This window comes from Calidris pugnax, unplaced genomic scaffold, assembly GCF_001431845.1.
Source record: "Calidris pugnax isolate Ruff unplaced genomic scaffold, ASM143184v1 scaffold94, whole genome shotgun sequence".
NCBI lineage: Eukaryota > Metazoa > Chordata > Aves > Charadriiformes > Scolopacidae > Calidris > Calidris pugnax.
The window spans coordinates 681,089-695,167 of record NW_015090822.1 but is presented as its reverse complement, the minus strand read 5'-3'; the positions used below and the strand labels follow the sequence as shown (position 1 = coordinate 695,167).

At 46.4% G+C, this 14,079-nt stretch overlaps 1 protein-coding gene across 1 annotated transcript; it reads left to right on the top strand.

Moving 5' to 3' along the window:
• Positions 1-3: 3 nt before the first annotated feature.
• On the top strand, positions 4-12,757 carry RFC4 (replication factor C subunit 4). Its single transcript, XM_014939843.1, has 10 exons — positions 4-184; positions 808-886; positions 5,491-5,570; positions 6,711-6,830; positions 7,719-7,862; positions 8,145-8,265; positions 8,705-8,830; positions 10,397-10,477; positions 11,444-11,560; positions 12,591-12,757. The coding sequence occupies exons 1-10, from the start codon at positions 60-62 to the stop codon at positions 12,684-12,686; spliced, it is 1,089 nt and encodes a 362-aa protein (XP_014795329.1). The 5' UTR covers positions 4-59; the 3' UTR covers positions 12,687-12,757.
• The last annotated feature ends 1,322 nt before the right edge of the window (positions 12,758-14,079 follow it).

Genomic DNA, 14,079 nt, shown 5'->3' with positions numbered 1-14,079 from the left:
GGCGGGCTGAGGCGGGGGCGGCCGTGCAGGGCCGGAGCCGGCCGTGAGGGGCCGGAGCCATGCAGGCCTTCCTCAAAGGTCCCTCTGCCATCAGCACCAAGCCCCCCGCTGCTAAGGAGAAGGGCGCGGCGGGGAGCAGCGGGGAGGGCAAGAGGCCCAAACCCATTCCCTGGGTGGAGAAATAGTAAGGGCTCTCCGGGGGCGGCGGGGCCGTGAGGGGGCGTTCTGTCTGGGGGGGCGTGTGGAGGAGGCAGTGGGTGCATGGCGAAGGGGGTTGCCGCCGGGGGTGTCTCCCCCTGGGACAGCAGCTTTAGCTGCCTCAGCTGCAGGGGAGAACCAGCCCCGTGAGCTGAGTAGGAGCCCGGTGTCGGTGTTACCGAGTCCCGTCAGTGTTACCGAGTGAGTCCTGTCGGTGTTACCGAGCAGGAGGTGCCGCCGTGCCTTGCTGCTACAGTGCATTAAGTGCTTTGATTTTGAGAAGTCCCTGCGGGCTCAGAAGCGGTGCAGCCTGCGGCAGGGCCCTGCCCTGGGCCCGGCGGTGGGGCGATGTGTTTGCAATGGAAACAGACAAACAGCCTCCCGAGAGGTGCCATCCCCTCCCTCACACCGAGAGGTGCCATCCCCTCCCTCACACCGAGCAGGGGCCTTAGCTGGGTTTCCCGGTGTGGCTTTGCCCTCAGCTACAAGGTTTGCTGTAATTCTTCAGTGCCCAATGTAATCAGACAGGGAAATGGCGTTTCTCTCCATGTCAGTTGTCTTCTCAAACTCTGTTAGCTAATAACTTGCTTTTAACCTCTTTCTGTTTAGTCGCCCCAGAAACGTGGATGAAGTCGCCTTCCAGGATGAAGTTGTTGCTGTGCTGAAAAAGTCCTTGGAAGGTGCTGATGTGAGTGTGATGATAACATCTGCCCAATCGATATGTTTAGGCAGAAACTTTATCCAGCAGTATTGAAAACTTTTCTAACTCAGCAATGATCGTTTTTTACAGTGGTACTTTACAAACCAGCAAAGTGGCTTCCTTGATGTGGTATATATGTGAATTTTGTGATGTTTTCCAGCCCTCTAAACATTGTAAAACTGTCAACTCTGTGATGCCGTTTGGAGTTCTGGAAAAGCTTAATTGGTAAAATAGTTTCAAATCTTTTGTTGTGTCCACACTACTATTCAGCTCATGTTGACATCTGTGTTTAAGAGGAGAGGGGGAATTTTTCTTCCATAGAAAAGTCTGGATTGCCAGTTGTTCCTAAACAGCTCTAGTGATCTATCATTGCTTCTACGAAACTGCTAAACATTAAAACAAATACACTGTTTGCTAATGAGGGAAGTTTAAGTGCCAGGTCTACTACTATGATAGTGATCCACAAACCTTTTAGGTTATTTTCCAAGCAAGTCTCTCTGGCTTTAAGAAGCTCAGTATGACCATTTCATTAACTTCACTGCAGTGTTGGCACCCGAGACCTACAAATATAAAGAGGGTGAGCAAAGCATTTTCAGTTGCTTTTGTTTACACTTGCATTTGCTTCGGGAAAAAAATTTAATAAATACTCAGAGTGAAAGACGATTTCCTCCGAAGCAGGTGGTGGGGAGGTGGAGGGACTGAAGGGAGAAATGAAGCAAGTAGCCAGAGATGGCTGTGCTTTCTTGACATCTGCAAAATCTGGACAATTCCTTTCCTGACTCTTTTGCCTCCTGTTTCACCTAGAAGGGTCATTCCTGTGTCCTAAAAGCTGTTTTCTGTTTTCATGGACTGCTAGTGCCTACTGAAGTAGCTGGTGGCTGTTCTGAAAATGACAGTTGTGATATGGTTGGCTGCTCACCAAGAGCTAAAAGGAGTAATTTGGACAATTTTCAGAGTTTTAATGCAAGAAGCCTTTCACGCTCTGATGTGCCGTATGCATGGGTAGTCTTTGGTATTTGAAAATTTTATCTTACAACAGTTTACTTTGCAGTTCTAGTTTTGACTAATATGAGTCTATTTCTATCTGAAAATATTGATTTACTCATAACTTGCAAAAGTAGAAGTACTTTAGAAGTACTTTATTTGTTTGAGCATAGGGAGCCAAAATGGAGCTGGAATGACAGAGCTGGGAAAGACTTGTATAATTCCTGTCCTGAGTTCCTGTCTCCAGATTCAGTTTGAGAAGGCTGTTGCAATGTGACCTTGTCATGTTGTACCCACAGAAATCTGGGTTTCAACAGCAAGGATATTTGTACAGTTGAGGTAATTAGCAAGAAACTAGTAACAGCTGAAGAGAAATGAGGTGCTGCCACCTATTCTGTCTGGACGTATCAGTCGTGTACCATTGCTTAGGTGATGGGTTGTGAAGTTCTATTTTGAGCAACAGCTATTTAAATCCTGACAGCTTCTAGATCAGCAATGTTTGTGGGATTATGAGCCCAGTGCACTTGCGCTGACTTTTTGCTTCCTGAGTTTAAAAGTCAAATTACAACTTCTGCGTATGGATCCAGGCTTTGTATTTTGCCGTAGCTACCCAAACTCAGCAAGGCATTTGAGAACAAAGTCATGCAAGTACTCCAAAATATTTGATGGAATTTTAAATTTGGATGTTTTTGTTAGTTCTCAAAAGGACTCATGCCATCAGAAAGGCAAAAGTGTAATTTAAACTCTGAGGTGGCTGGTACTTATTTCAGAAGTTCTTATTGAATTTGGAGACCTGGGGAGGTCAAAGAAACAGCTGTGACAGCGCTGTAGGTTTGTGTAATGTGCTTTATTTAAACCTTAGGGATGAAAATGGAGAGCCAGTCCTTTGTTGGTCGGCCTGTAAGTATTTGTGGCCCTTGGTTTGGGAGCTGCTGGATAGAGCAGGACTTCTAAGGCCCTGAAATATCTCCATCTGCAACAGCGGGCATCTGTCTTGTTATAAACTGGGGAGACCAGACTCCACCTGGTTTTGAACTGGAGAAACTGATGAGAAAGTTGATCTGTTGTTGCTTTTTGCAAGGAAACTGACGAGTGCCGTAATATTCTTGCAGTTTCACGTATTTGATGACATAAGGACTGAGTGAGGTGAGGGATTATCATTGCAATTGACATCTCCATTTGAACTGAAACTTCTAGAAAAGGACTTGGGGTTTGCACTCTATGTGGCAGCTTTCCTGGGAGCAGGATGATGCCTGCAGGTATCCTGCTTGCCCCTGGCAGGAATGGAAAACTGGATCACCAGATCGGGTTGCAGCCCGTTTAAAAATACGGCCACAGTTACATAAAGGATTAGGCTGTGCTGGGCGCAGGAGCACAGATATTGGTGATAACTTCAGGGAGAAACAAGCATACACGAGGCTGAAACAGAAACAGTAGTAAAGTACGGGTTTAGCAGAATTAGGAAACAAATTCTTATGAAAGCTTCTTACCTGCTAATGCTTGTTTTGAGAGCTAGTGGAGTCTGGATTAGCAAAGAGGCATGAAATTGTGAGTCTCTGTGAAAATGTCTACCCTTGCAGTGTGCTAACCTAACATGGTTGGTGGTGAATATTCAGCTATCATTCAGGAAACATTTCCTCTCCCTGGAGCTTTCCTAAAAGATACAGCAGGATAATAATGTTGTGGTATCTAATTAACTTGAAAAAAATGTTTGCTAGTACTGAGTGCTGTTTACTCTTTAGTAACTAGGGAAACAAGCAAGGAAGGATTGGCAGAAAGAGCAGGCGAAGCTCGCAATGGATTTATTTACTCTGAATTGATTGAAGATTGAAATTCTTCTGTCTGTACTTTTGCAGCACCTACACAGTTGAGTCTGTTCTCTGTGTCTTGTCTCAGTTGTTAAAATGGGATGCTTGTTATCAAACTGGTCTGTCTCTGCTTCATGTTCTCATTATGGATTGTGTACTCCTGCATTTTGCTCTGCTCTTTGGATGTCTCTGGTTTTGCTGTTCCCATTCTGTCTGCAGTGCTTGCTATTGCAGCATAAAATTCTCTAATCTAATTTTAGTGGAGTCTTATTTTTAAAAACAGAATTTTTATTATTAAGAGCTGGAAATCAAGTCAGGCGGAGAGGTTTGTCTGTTTGCTATAGATGGGAGGGGACTCCTGGATTCTTGTTGTGAGAATGTACAACTGGAACATTCCTTACTGTCGAAGGCAGCAGTGTTACAGTGCAGCCTGATAATTTGTAAGAGTTATTACTTGAAATAGGAATACAGAAAGCTGTCACTCCTATGTTAATTAGAAAGCTTCTTGATTTCAGCCAAAACTTAGTCATGGTAACTTATGCAAATCTGGTTTTGCCAACTTTGTTCTTTGTCCCTGTGTTGCTCTGATGTATTTATGGAGATCAGTCATATTCCTTCTTGGCTTTTGTTTTGCTGAGCTAACAAAAGCAAACTTTTTAAAAGTCACTTCTCATAAGACAGGCTCTTTGCTCCTTTAATCACCTTTCCCAGTTTGGATTCATCAGCCTTGACTCAGGCTGGCCTGGCCTGTGTGTAGGTTTCCAGGCAAAGTCCTGTTTGCCCCGTGTGAGTGTTTGTAATTTTCCATCTGTGTTAAAACCACACATCCTGGGACCACTGTGTTACACAGCCTTATACCATTCCCCTGAATGACAGACAAGACAAAGCCAGCTTGTATTTTATTCCAGCTGATGAATGCCAAGCATCTAGCAGATATTTAGTTCTGTTCTCAAATTGTGAGACTTCATGCTTTGTGCTGCTGAACATTATCATATGCTATTCCTGCCGTCTTTGCTGTGCTGCTTTGATCTTCCTGTGTCAGCATATTTCTTGAATGCATTCCTATTTTTCATACTGAGGTTATTAATTAGATTATTTGAAAGATCAGTTAACCTAATCTCTTTAAGAAATGCCACTGGTCTCTTCCTCCTGTGGAAAATCCTTGGCTGGAGGTAGAAGCGTGCCGGGGCTGTGCGCTGCGGTCGGTGGCGGGGGGTGCCTGTGTGGTTCGTGGTGGGTTCCTCTGCATTGTGCTGGCTGCAGGGCAGTGCCAGCCTTCACCACCTCCCTTCTGCTCGCTGCAGCAGAGCTCATGGCAGCACAGGATTCTCAGCATGGCTTGAAAAGGCAGTCTGGGGAGCTGAGAGCAGACAAGATACTCAACCTGTGCCAAATTTTGTCACAGCTGCACTGCTAATAGTACCCAGACTGTTTGAAGGGCATCCTTGGATAAATGTGCGTGTCACTGCAGTCATAACAAGTTCTGTAGGCTTTAGTGATCTCAGACCTGACCTGGAGGGAATATACCAAAATGAAATAGAAATTGAAGTATCAATTTTGATAGAACACACGATAGTGCCACCAAATAACAGCTTGTTTGTGCTGTGTTATAAAAAGCAACTGTTTGTCTTCCTGTAGAGCACTATGTGCAATGACCTAGAAGTGAAAGACTGATATTATTTACCAGGAGGAGCAGACAGTTTCTGTTCTGTCAGGTGCTCAGATGTTCAGTAGTTTTCCTCTCTGTGGTTTGTTTTGTTTACTTGCTTTTTTTAAAAAAATACTGCCTTGCTGTTTCAGCTTCCCAACCTGTTGTTCTATGGCCCACCTGGAACTGGGAAGACTTCCACGATTCTGGCAGCAGCCAGAGAGCTCTATGGGTAAGCTGGGTCAGGTGGCTTTGGTGTGATTGTCTAACCATGTGGCAGAGTTCCTCTGGTCACTGCCTGTTCTGTGTAGCTCCTGGGTCTTTTCCAGCAATATCTAATTCAGCTCTAATGTAAGATTTCTTTCTCCTTTGTCCTGTCTGTTGCCAATACAGACTTCCATGGCTGCTAGTCTCATGTGTTGTAATCCCACAGCAAAGAGTATGAAAAGAAATGCCTTGCATGTGCCACACTGAACTCTGTAAAGGAATTCCAATTTTAATGGTATATCCAGTAAGCTGTTAGCCACATCTAGATCTCAAAGCACTTCATAAAATGTCTGCATTGTAATCTTTCCATTGTGCACCACTGAACTGTGTCTGGAAGTGATTCTGGGAGTCGGACTAAAACTCAGTGTGTGTACATCCAGCAGCTCACTTGTAACACCTGGGAGTTTTGGAGTAGTGAATTCAGTGACCCAGGAGCGCAAAATGGATGAGAAGGTTTGAGATTGAATCATCTAATCATGACTTTAGTCCCTCCCCCTGCCTCCCATCAGCATCTTTAATTTTTGTCTCATGCTGTTTTTTTGGAAAGAACCACTTCCAGTGTAACAGTAGGAAGACAACCTCATGTTGTTTGTCTGTTTGAATTCCCAGAACTCAAAATCCACTGTGTTCATTTTTTCTCTTTTGTGACCAGAGGTGGTGCTGGATGGTTCTGCTGCTAAATGCTGCCTGTACTATACTTTGTAGAGATTTCTTTCTGGCAGCATAGCAATGGCAGAGCAGCTCCAGTGGCTGCATTGGGGCTTTTTACTTGGTCTTCCACATTGCTCCCAGTGTACAAGTAGGGAGACGTACGGTGCTCTCAGCTTCTGAAGCCACCTTCCTAATTTTTTTTTTTCCCTCGATAACTGATGTAACTTTATGCTTCACTGTTTCTTACAGTCTGGGAGGCAATTGTAAAAATAGCTAATGGAAATTCATACCTAACATGCAATGATCTCGATTTAACTGTCCTTTAACAAAGTATGTTATTTAGTAATGCTGGCAAAAATCATACCTGCCATTTGAGAAGGCCAGAAGGACTGATGATATGCTTTGTTAGCTGCTAACACTTGTAATGATACATGTTGTAATAAAAATTTTGCAGGCCTGAATTATTCCGGCAGAGAGTCCTTGAGTTAAATGCTTCTGATGAGCGTGGGATACAGGTGATTCGGGAGAAAGTGAAGGCTTTTGCTCAGCTCACTGCGTCTGGAACCCGCTCGGAGTAAGTGCTGCATCAAAGCTGGCTCTGGTGGACTTCCTTGCTTAGGACAAAGCCCATGGTTGCTTTTGTTTAGGTGAACTTTATAATTCTAATATAAATAATGGGTCAGCATTTCCCAGAAGCTTGCAACACATAGAATCATATGGGGTTGGAAGGGACCTCTGGAGATCTAGTCCAACCCTCCCACCGGAGCGGGGTCTACCTAGAGCAGGTTGCACAGGAACTTGTCCAGGTGGGGTTTGAATGTTTCCAGAGAAGGAGACTCCACCACCTCTCTGGGCAGCTTGTTCCAGTGCTCTGCCACTCTCACAGTAAAGAAGTTCCTCCTCATGTTATGGTGGAACTTCTTATACTCAAGTTTGTGCCCATTTCCTCTTGTCCTGTCACTGGGCACCACTGAGAAAAGACCAGCCCCATCCTCCTGACACCCTGCCTTTAAGTATTTGTACGCATTGATCAGATCCCCCCTCAGCCTTCTCTTCTCCAGACTAAAAAGACCCAAGTCCCTCAGCCTCTCCTTGTAGGAGAGATACTCCAGGTCCTTAATCATCTTTGTGGCCCAGCTGTCCCCTCTCCAGCAGTTCCCTGTCCTTCTTGAATTAGTTGCTAAAAGAAGAAACTTAAAGCAAAAGTACTTCCCCCCCCTCACCCCCAAAGGGGCTTTGCAATATTCAAGTGTCGATCTTTCTATGGGAACTCAGTCCTCCCTGTTATTACAAATAGTAGCCCGTTATCTAAAAATAATAAAAAAGATTGAATCTCTGAATGTGTTCTATTTATTGGGTATAAATACTTACTGCAAATAGCAAGTCATATTTTACTTGTGTGTTTTTTTTCCTTGGTCTATATGTTGCATGTCTCCTGGATAACAGGTCTCTCATTTTTCAGTGGTAAGGTTTGTCCTCCTTTTAAAATTGTAATCCTGGATGAAGCAGACTCCATGACTTCAGCAGCCCAGGCAGCCTTAAGACGCACAATGGAGAAAGAATCAAAAACAACACGTTTCTGCCTCATTTGTAACTATATCAGCAGGTACGAGGGGAATTTGTTGCTGCTTTGGATTTGTTGTTGTTCCTATTCTGTACAATTTTTTTTTTCTTCCTCGCTGAGAGGCTGATGACTAGTTGTCATAGTTTTGAGTTAGAGATGTAACTATGTGAGTACAAGACTGAAGACAATATTTAGGTATCAATATTTCTTTTTCCCAGTGGTGCAGTTTTAAGGTTGTGCTGCCCTTTTCTGCCTCGAATGCGTTGTCTGTAAGGACTTGACCCATGCATTCATTTACCAAGCACTTACTTTCCTCTTTTTCAGAATAATTGAGCCTTTAACATCTCGATGCTCCAAATTCCGCTTTAAGCCTTTGTCAGACAAAATCCAACAGCAGAGGCTACTGGAGGTGTCTGAGAAGGAACACGTGAAAATCAGTAATGAGGTAACTTTGTGGTTGCCATGGAATTGTATTGCTTGATCCAGTGTGTAATGGCATTGCAGGGAATGGCAGGTTTTTCCAGACTGCTCAGCTGTATTAAATAGGAGATAGAAACTCATTTAGGTATCATTCTCCTTCCCTAGATGGGATGAATTTTAGGAGTCTTGCTAAAACCAGAGAAATGTCCACCAGAGAAACCTGAAGCAAAACTGTAGGGCTTTGTTCTGTGCTGAGTATATTTGCGTTAAACCGTGTTACATTCTGAAATTGCCAGCACATGTTTGTATTAGTAGAAAAGTTGCTTTGTACCTCGTGTGTTGTGCCTGAGACAACCTGCCTTCAGCACTGCCTGATGTTTTTAAAATCAATGTGCTGAGAAAGCGGACTGGATTTTAATTAATGAAGAACATCTAACTTGGCGTTTTCTGACATTATTTTTCAGGCAGTATCTTACCTTGTTAAAGTGTCAGAGGGGGACTTAAGAAAAGCAATTACTTTCCTTCAAAGTGCCACTCGGCTCATGGGCGGGCAGGAGATCACGGAGAAGATAGTGATGGAGATCGCTGGGGTAAGCTCTGCCTTACAGCTCCTGCTGGCCTTAGTCTGGGAGGTGTTGGTGTGGGAAGGGTACCTGCTCTCCCTTTCCTCAAAGTTGGATTAAAAAATCAGCTTATCCCTATTTGTATTGCAGTGTGGTACTGATACACCCTCCCCCAGGACTATAAAGGCTGGTTCTGTGCACTTACTACGTAGCAAGTGTCCAACAAGGACAATGGCAAAATAGTCTCGTGATTCCAACTGAAGTTAAATATTCTGCCCACGAGTGCAAAATGTGCTGTCTCTTGTGGGACAGTAGAACTAGAATGTCTTTTTGGTGCTTTTATATAAATGTTTGCGTTTCTGTGTGTGTTTTGGAAGGATCTATACTTACAGACAGGGTTTGGAAATGCCACAGGGGAGTGACTTTCAGTCACAGGATGTTTCCAACTTCCCATTCGCGGTGACGGCGTCTCTCCTGGGATCTGTGTGGGATCTCGCTGCTTAACAAAAGAGCAGTGATGTCTTCTGGAATGACAGGGACAGGAGAAACCTGAGAGGAAAGGTGTATCTGAACCTTGTGTGAAGGTGTTCCTATAGCAACAAAGCACTTATTCCATGAAAGTGAGAAAAGTGAGATTAGGAGTTGAGGAGCAAATGGGCTTTAAGGCTGGACACGCATCCCCAGAGGTGCTGCCCTCCTCCCTCAGTGTGAGGGTTGTGGGGTCTTCGTGTCTGTGAAACCAGAGGCAGTGGCCACTGAGCATGTTCTCAGTGCACAGTTTTAAAGGATTTCCAGAGTGAATTTGTTGAGTTTTGTTTATCTAGCTGCAGGGAAGAGCTGGATTTCACTCACACGTACCTGTAACTCCCAATTGCCAGGAAACCTGGCAGAAGTGACTAATGATAGGAGAGAGAAGCATGAAATTCCATTATTAAATCATATTTGTTTAAACCAAAGGAACCCAACTTTGCATAAAGACTTCAAGTTCTTGGTTGTATATAACTTCTTGTGACTCTGGAATGACCTTAGTACAAAGGATTAAGAAGGTATTTTTGAAACGGAGCTGTGCCAATGCTCAACTGAGGGGAGTGACAATGAGGGGAGGGGGAGTGTGGGTGGCACTTCTCTGCTCAGAGCTGAATAATGGCATCTGACAAATGTTTTTCTCTGATTTACTGTCTGATCTTGTTGCATCGGGCTGTTTTGTACGTCCCTGGTGTGGGACTGGAGAGAAGCCCAGTTTGCTGTTTGCCTGGGTGGGGGGTGGCACAGAAAGCACCAGCTGATCTGACTGAGTCCTCCAGAGAGGCAGTGTCCTGAGCAGGCGACTGGCCTGGGATTTAGGGAGCTGACTGTGACCATTCACTGTCACTGTCTGTGTTTATTTGAATGTCACCAACATAGAAGGAAAATTACAGCCTTGCTCTCACTCAGAATTTCATTTGTCTGTCTTAGAGCCGTGTTTGAGAGCGGCTGGGTGTGTGGAGGGAGAAATGCTGAAGGGGCCTCCTTCAGACGCAGTTTGTAGCTGTCACAGTAAAGCAGCAGCTTCAGTTTTAAGCTGAAATTCAGAAATGTAACTTCTCGTTACAGGTCATCCCCAAAGAAACAATTGCTGAGCTGCTGTCTGTCTGCCAGAGCGGGTCATTCGAGAAACTGGAAACACTGGCCAAGGTAGAGTCCCCTTGGTGCCCCGGGGGGGGTTTGTGTCTATGCCCCTGGACCCTCTGCTGCTGGGAACACTGGGGTCGGTCAGGGGGTGCCTCTCAGGAAGCCTCTGTTCGATGGGAAGTATCTGAATAAAGTTGTAATAACTCTTCAGTTTTAAAATAATTTGGGTTAATCTTGGAGCACACCAGTGAGTCAGTTTGTCTGACAAACTGTGGCGGCTTCAAATAGATCTTGCTGGAGAAGGCACAAGCTGCTGGTTCATAGAGGTGGGTTTATTTTCTTTAACACAGAACAGGTTCTTGGTGTCTGTGAAGAATGGGAAATTCCTGAACTTCTGAGTTTGAAAAATAAGATTGTGCCAACTCTTGGTCTGTTTTTGTAAACTTCTCTGCCTCAGTGGCTTCCTGGACTACTGTTCTCAGTGTTTGCTGCTTTTGGAACTGGGTGTTACTGATTTTTTTTTTAAAAAAAACCCTATCATTAGTTACCATGGTTTTTATTTTATTAGAAGTATTTTGGCCTTGCAGATCTGTGTGTGTCTGAGGCAGGAACTGCCAGATGAAGGAAATAAATCAGAGTAGGTGGCAGTTCCAATGTGAAGGCTGTGAAACTGCCACACGATGCTAGAGATGCAAAGCTCCCCTAATTTTAAATAAGATTGGGCAGATTCAGGGGAGGTTGTGAAACGCTGAAAATGTCTCTAGCCCAAAAAATGCCTGAGATGGAAACTGCCAGAAGCTGGAGGGATAGTTGGACAGAAGGATGGCTCTGTGCTCCCACGGCTGCTCTTGGGTGCTCCCGTCAGGATCCGGGGCTCCAGACAAACTCCTGGTGCCTCCTCTGAAACTGGGACGTTCCGTAACACGGCCCAGTGCACTCTTGCAGTTCAGACAGTTTTTCAGGTTGGTTTTCCAGCCTGTAGCATTTCTGCTGCTGGATTATGTCCTTTTCCCTCTGTCCCTGACACAGAACCTCATCAACGAGGGGTATGCTGTAGCTCAGCTCGTCAGCCAGCTGCACGACGCCGTCGTTGAGAGCGGAGATTTCAGCGACAGGCAGAAATCTGCCATCACAGAGAAGCTGGGGGTAAGTGCTCCTGGGGTTACAGACCCCACCTCCATCCCCACCCCTTCGTTTGGGTTCACTCACTCCCTCTCCCAAGTGTGCGTAATGCTTTATTTGGATTTTCAGTTCTGAATGTTTCCTGGTAGAACATAAATTTTTTGCTCTGGGGAATTTCCTGTGAAGGGATTGAAATCTGGTTCAGTGAATTGTCAGCCGTGTTAAACCGTTCCAGTGGTCCCCCAGCAAGAGGTTGGTGGGTTGAGTTGGTTTTTAAAAGAAATTTAGAGGGAAAATTAAGGCAAGGTTTTTAAGTCAGCACTTAAACAAAGGGGGAGCTGCAAAATGCAACTTTTTGTTCTGGGGTGTGAAATAAGACTAAAAATAAAAAGGGGGGGTTAAGTAACTTCTCTTTAAGAAGAAAGTTTCTGTGCCTCCTGTACAGAAGCTGTCCTGTCTTGGGGGCTGGGGAGGTGATTTTTCCCCAGGTGTGTGACTGCTGGAATGTCATTGCCAATTAAGCAAACTGTTGGCAAACTTGGAACTGTGGAATCACAGGATGGTTTGGGTGGGAAGGGACCTTAAAGCCCCCCCAGTGCCCCCCCCTGCCCTGGGCAGGGACACCTCCCACCACACCAGGTTGCTCAAAGTCTTGTCCAGCCTGGCCTTGAACCCCTCCAGGGATGGGGCAGCCACAGCTTCTCTGGGCAACCTGGGCCAGGCTCTCACCACCCTCACAGCAAAGTTCTTTCCCAGATCTCATCTCAATCTCCCCTCTTTCTGTGTCAAACCCTTCCCCCTCCTCCCTCATCCAGAGTCCCTCCCCAGCTTTCCTGGAGCCCCTTGAGGGACTGGAAGGAGCTTGAAGGTTTCCCCTGGAGCCTTGTCTTCTCCAGGCTGAACCCCTCAACTCTCTCAGCCCCCCCTCACAGCAGAGGGGCTCCAGCCCTCCCAGCATCTCCAGGGACTCCTCTGGCCCTGCTCCAAGTTCATGGAGGTGCTCCCTGGGCTGGGGAAGGAGAGCGCTGTCTCACCCCCCCTTTCCCCTTGGCAGGAAGTGGACAAGTGCTTGGCCGACGGTGCTGACGAGTTCCTGCAGCTGGTGAGTCTGTGTGCCCTGGTGATGCAGCAGCTGACACACAACGAGTGAGGGGCTGTGCAGGGACAGCGCTGTCCTACGGCTTTTTGTAATAAAAGCACTGCTGGGCAGTGGGAAAAGCTCAGGAGCAGAGTGTGTTTGTGGGAGGGGAGGAGCTCTCTGGCTGCTGAGGGGCCAGGGATGCTCCTGTCCCCATTCTTTTTGAGAACTTACAGAGGGAGAGGTAAATGCATCCAAAATGGGTGTGTAGGGGCTGTAATTAGTCCCCATCAGCTGAGACAGGGGCTGGGTTGTTCCTTTCAGTCCTCATTGCTGTGTTCTGGAGATGCAGCTGGGCCACAGACCCTGTCACTGAGTGAACACAAAGGTTTGGGCTGAACCCAGCCCCAGGGGGATCGAATTGTAGAATTCAGGTTGGAAAAGACCCTTGGGATCATCAAGTCCAACCATCAGCCCCATTCCACAAAGTCCACCATATCCCCCAACACCACAGCTAATAAACACAGCCAAAGATAGTGACTCAACCCCCTCCCTGGGCAGCCTATTCCAGTCTCTGACCCCTCTTTCTGTGAAGAATTGTTCCTAATGTCCAGTCTAAACCCACCCTGTTGTGGCTGGAAGCCATTCCCTCTCCTTCTATCACAAGTTACCTCCCTACAGTGTCCTCTCAAGCAGCTGTAGAGAGCGATGAGGTCTCCCCTCAGCCTCCTCTTCCTCAAACTGAACAGTCCCAGCTCCTTCAATTGCTCTTTATGAGATCTGTTCTCCAGGCCCTTCCCAGCTCCGTTGCCCTCCTCTGCACCCGCTCCAGCACCTCCAGATCTCTCTTGGATTGAGGTGCCCAAACTGGACACAACACTCCAGGTGTGGCCTCACCAGTGCTGAGACCAGGGGGACAGTCACCTCTCGTATCCTGCTGGTCACACTATTTCTAATACCAGCCAGGATGCCACTGGGTGAAGGATCTTACCCTTTTAGCATAAATGATGTAAAAAAATCCCTTTCTGGGATTCACAACACCTGCTGCACTCAAGCTCCAGCCCTAAGGGGGGAAGGGGAGGTGACGGGTCAGGGCACCTTCACAAGAAGGCTGAGATTCTCCCAGAGAGTTGCTGCTCAAGCTCTTTCCAGGGCTCTGGGGGCACCTTTGGGGCACCCCAGGACCTGCTCCTGCCACCGCAGCTGCTCTAAGCCTTCCCCAGAGCAGTACTGGCCAGGCTGGCAGCCAGGGTAATTAGCAGAGGCAGGGTAATTAGCTCAGGCAGTGGGCTCTCGATAATCAAGTCAGTGCTGCTGCTGAGGGTCTAACTCTGCTGGGGGGGTTGGTCAGTCAATGGAGCCCAATTGGCCAAAGGCAGGGAGAGCTCTGGCCACGAAGCCCCTGCTCTTAGTGGGGCTGGGTTGGGTCGAGCCCCCCCTCTGACTAAAAAGCGACTGTTTACAA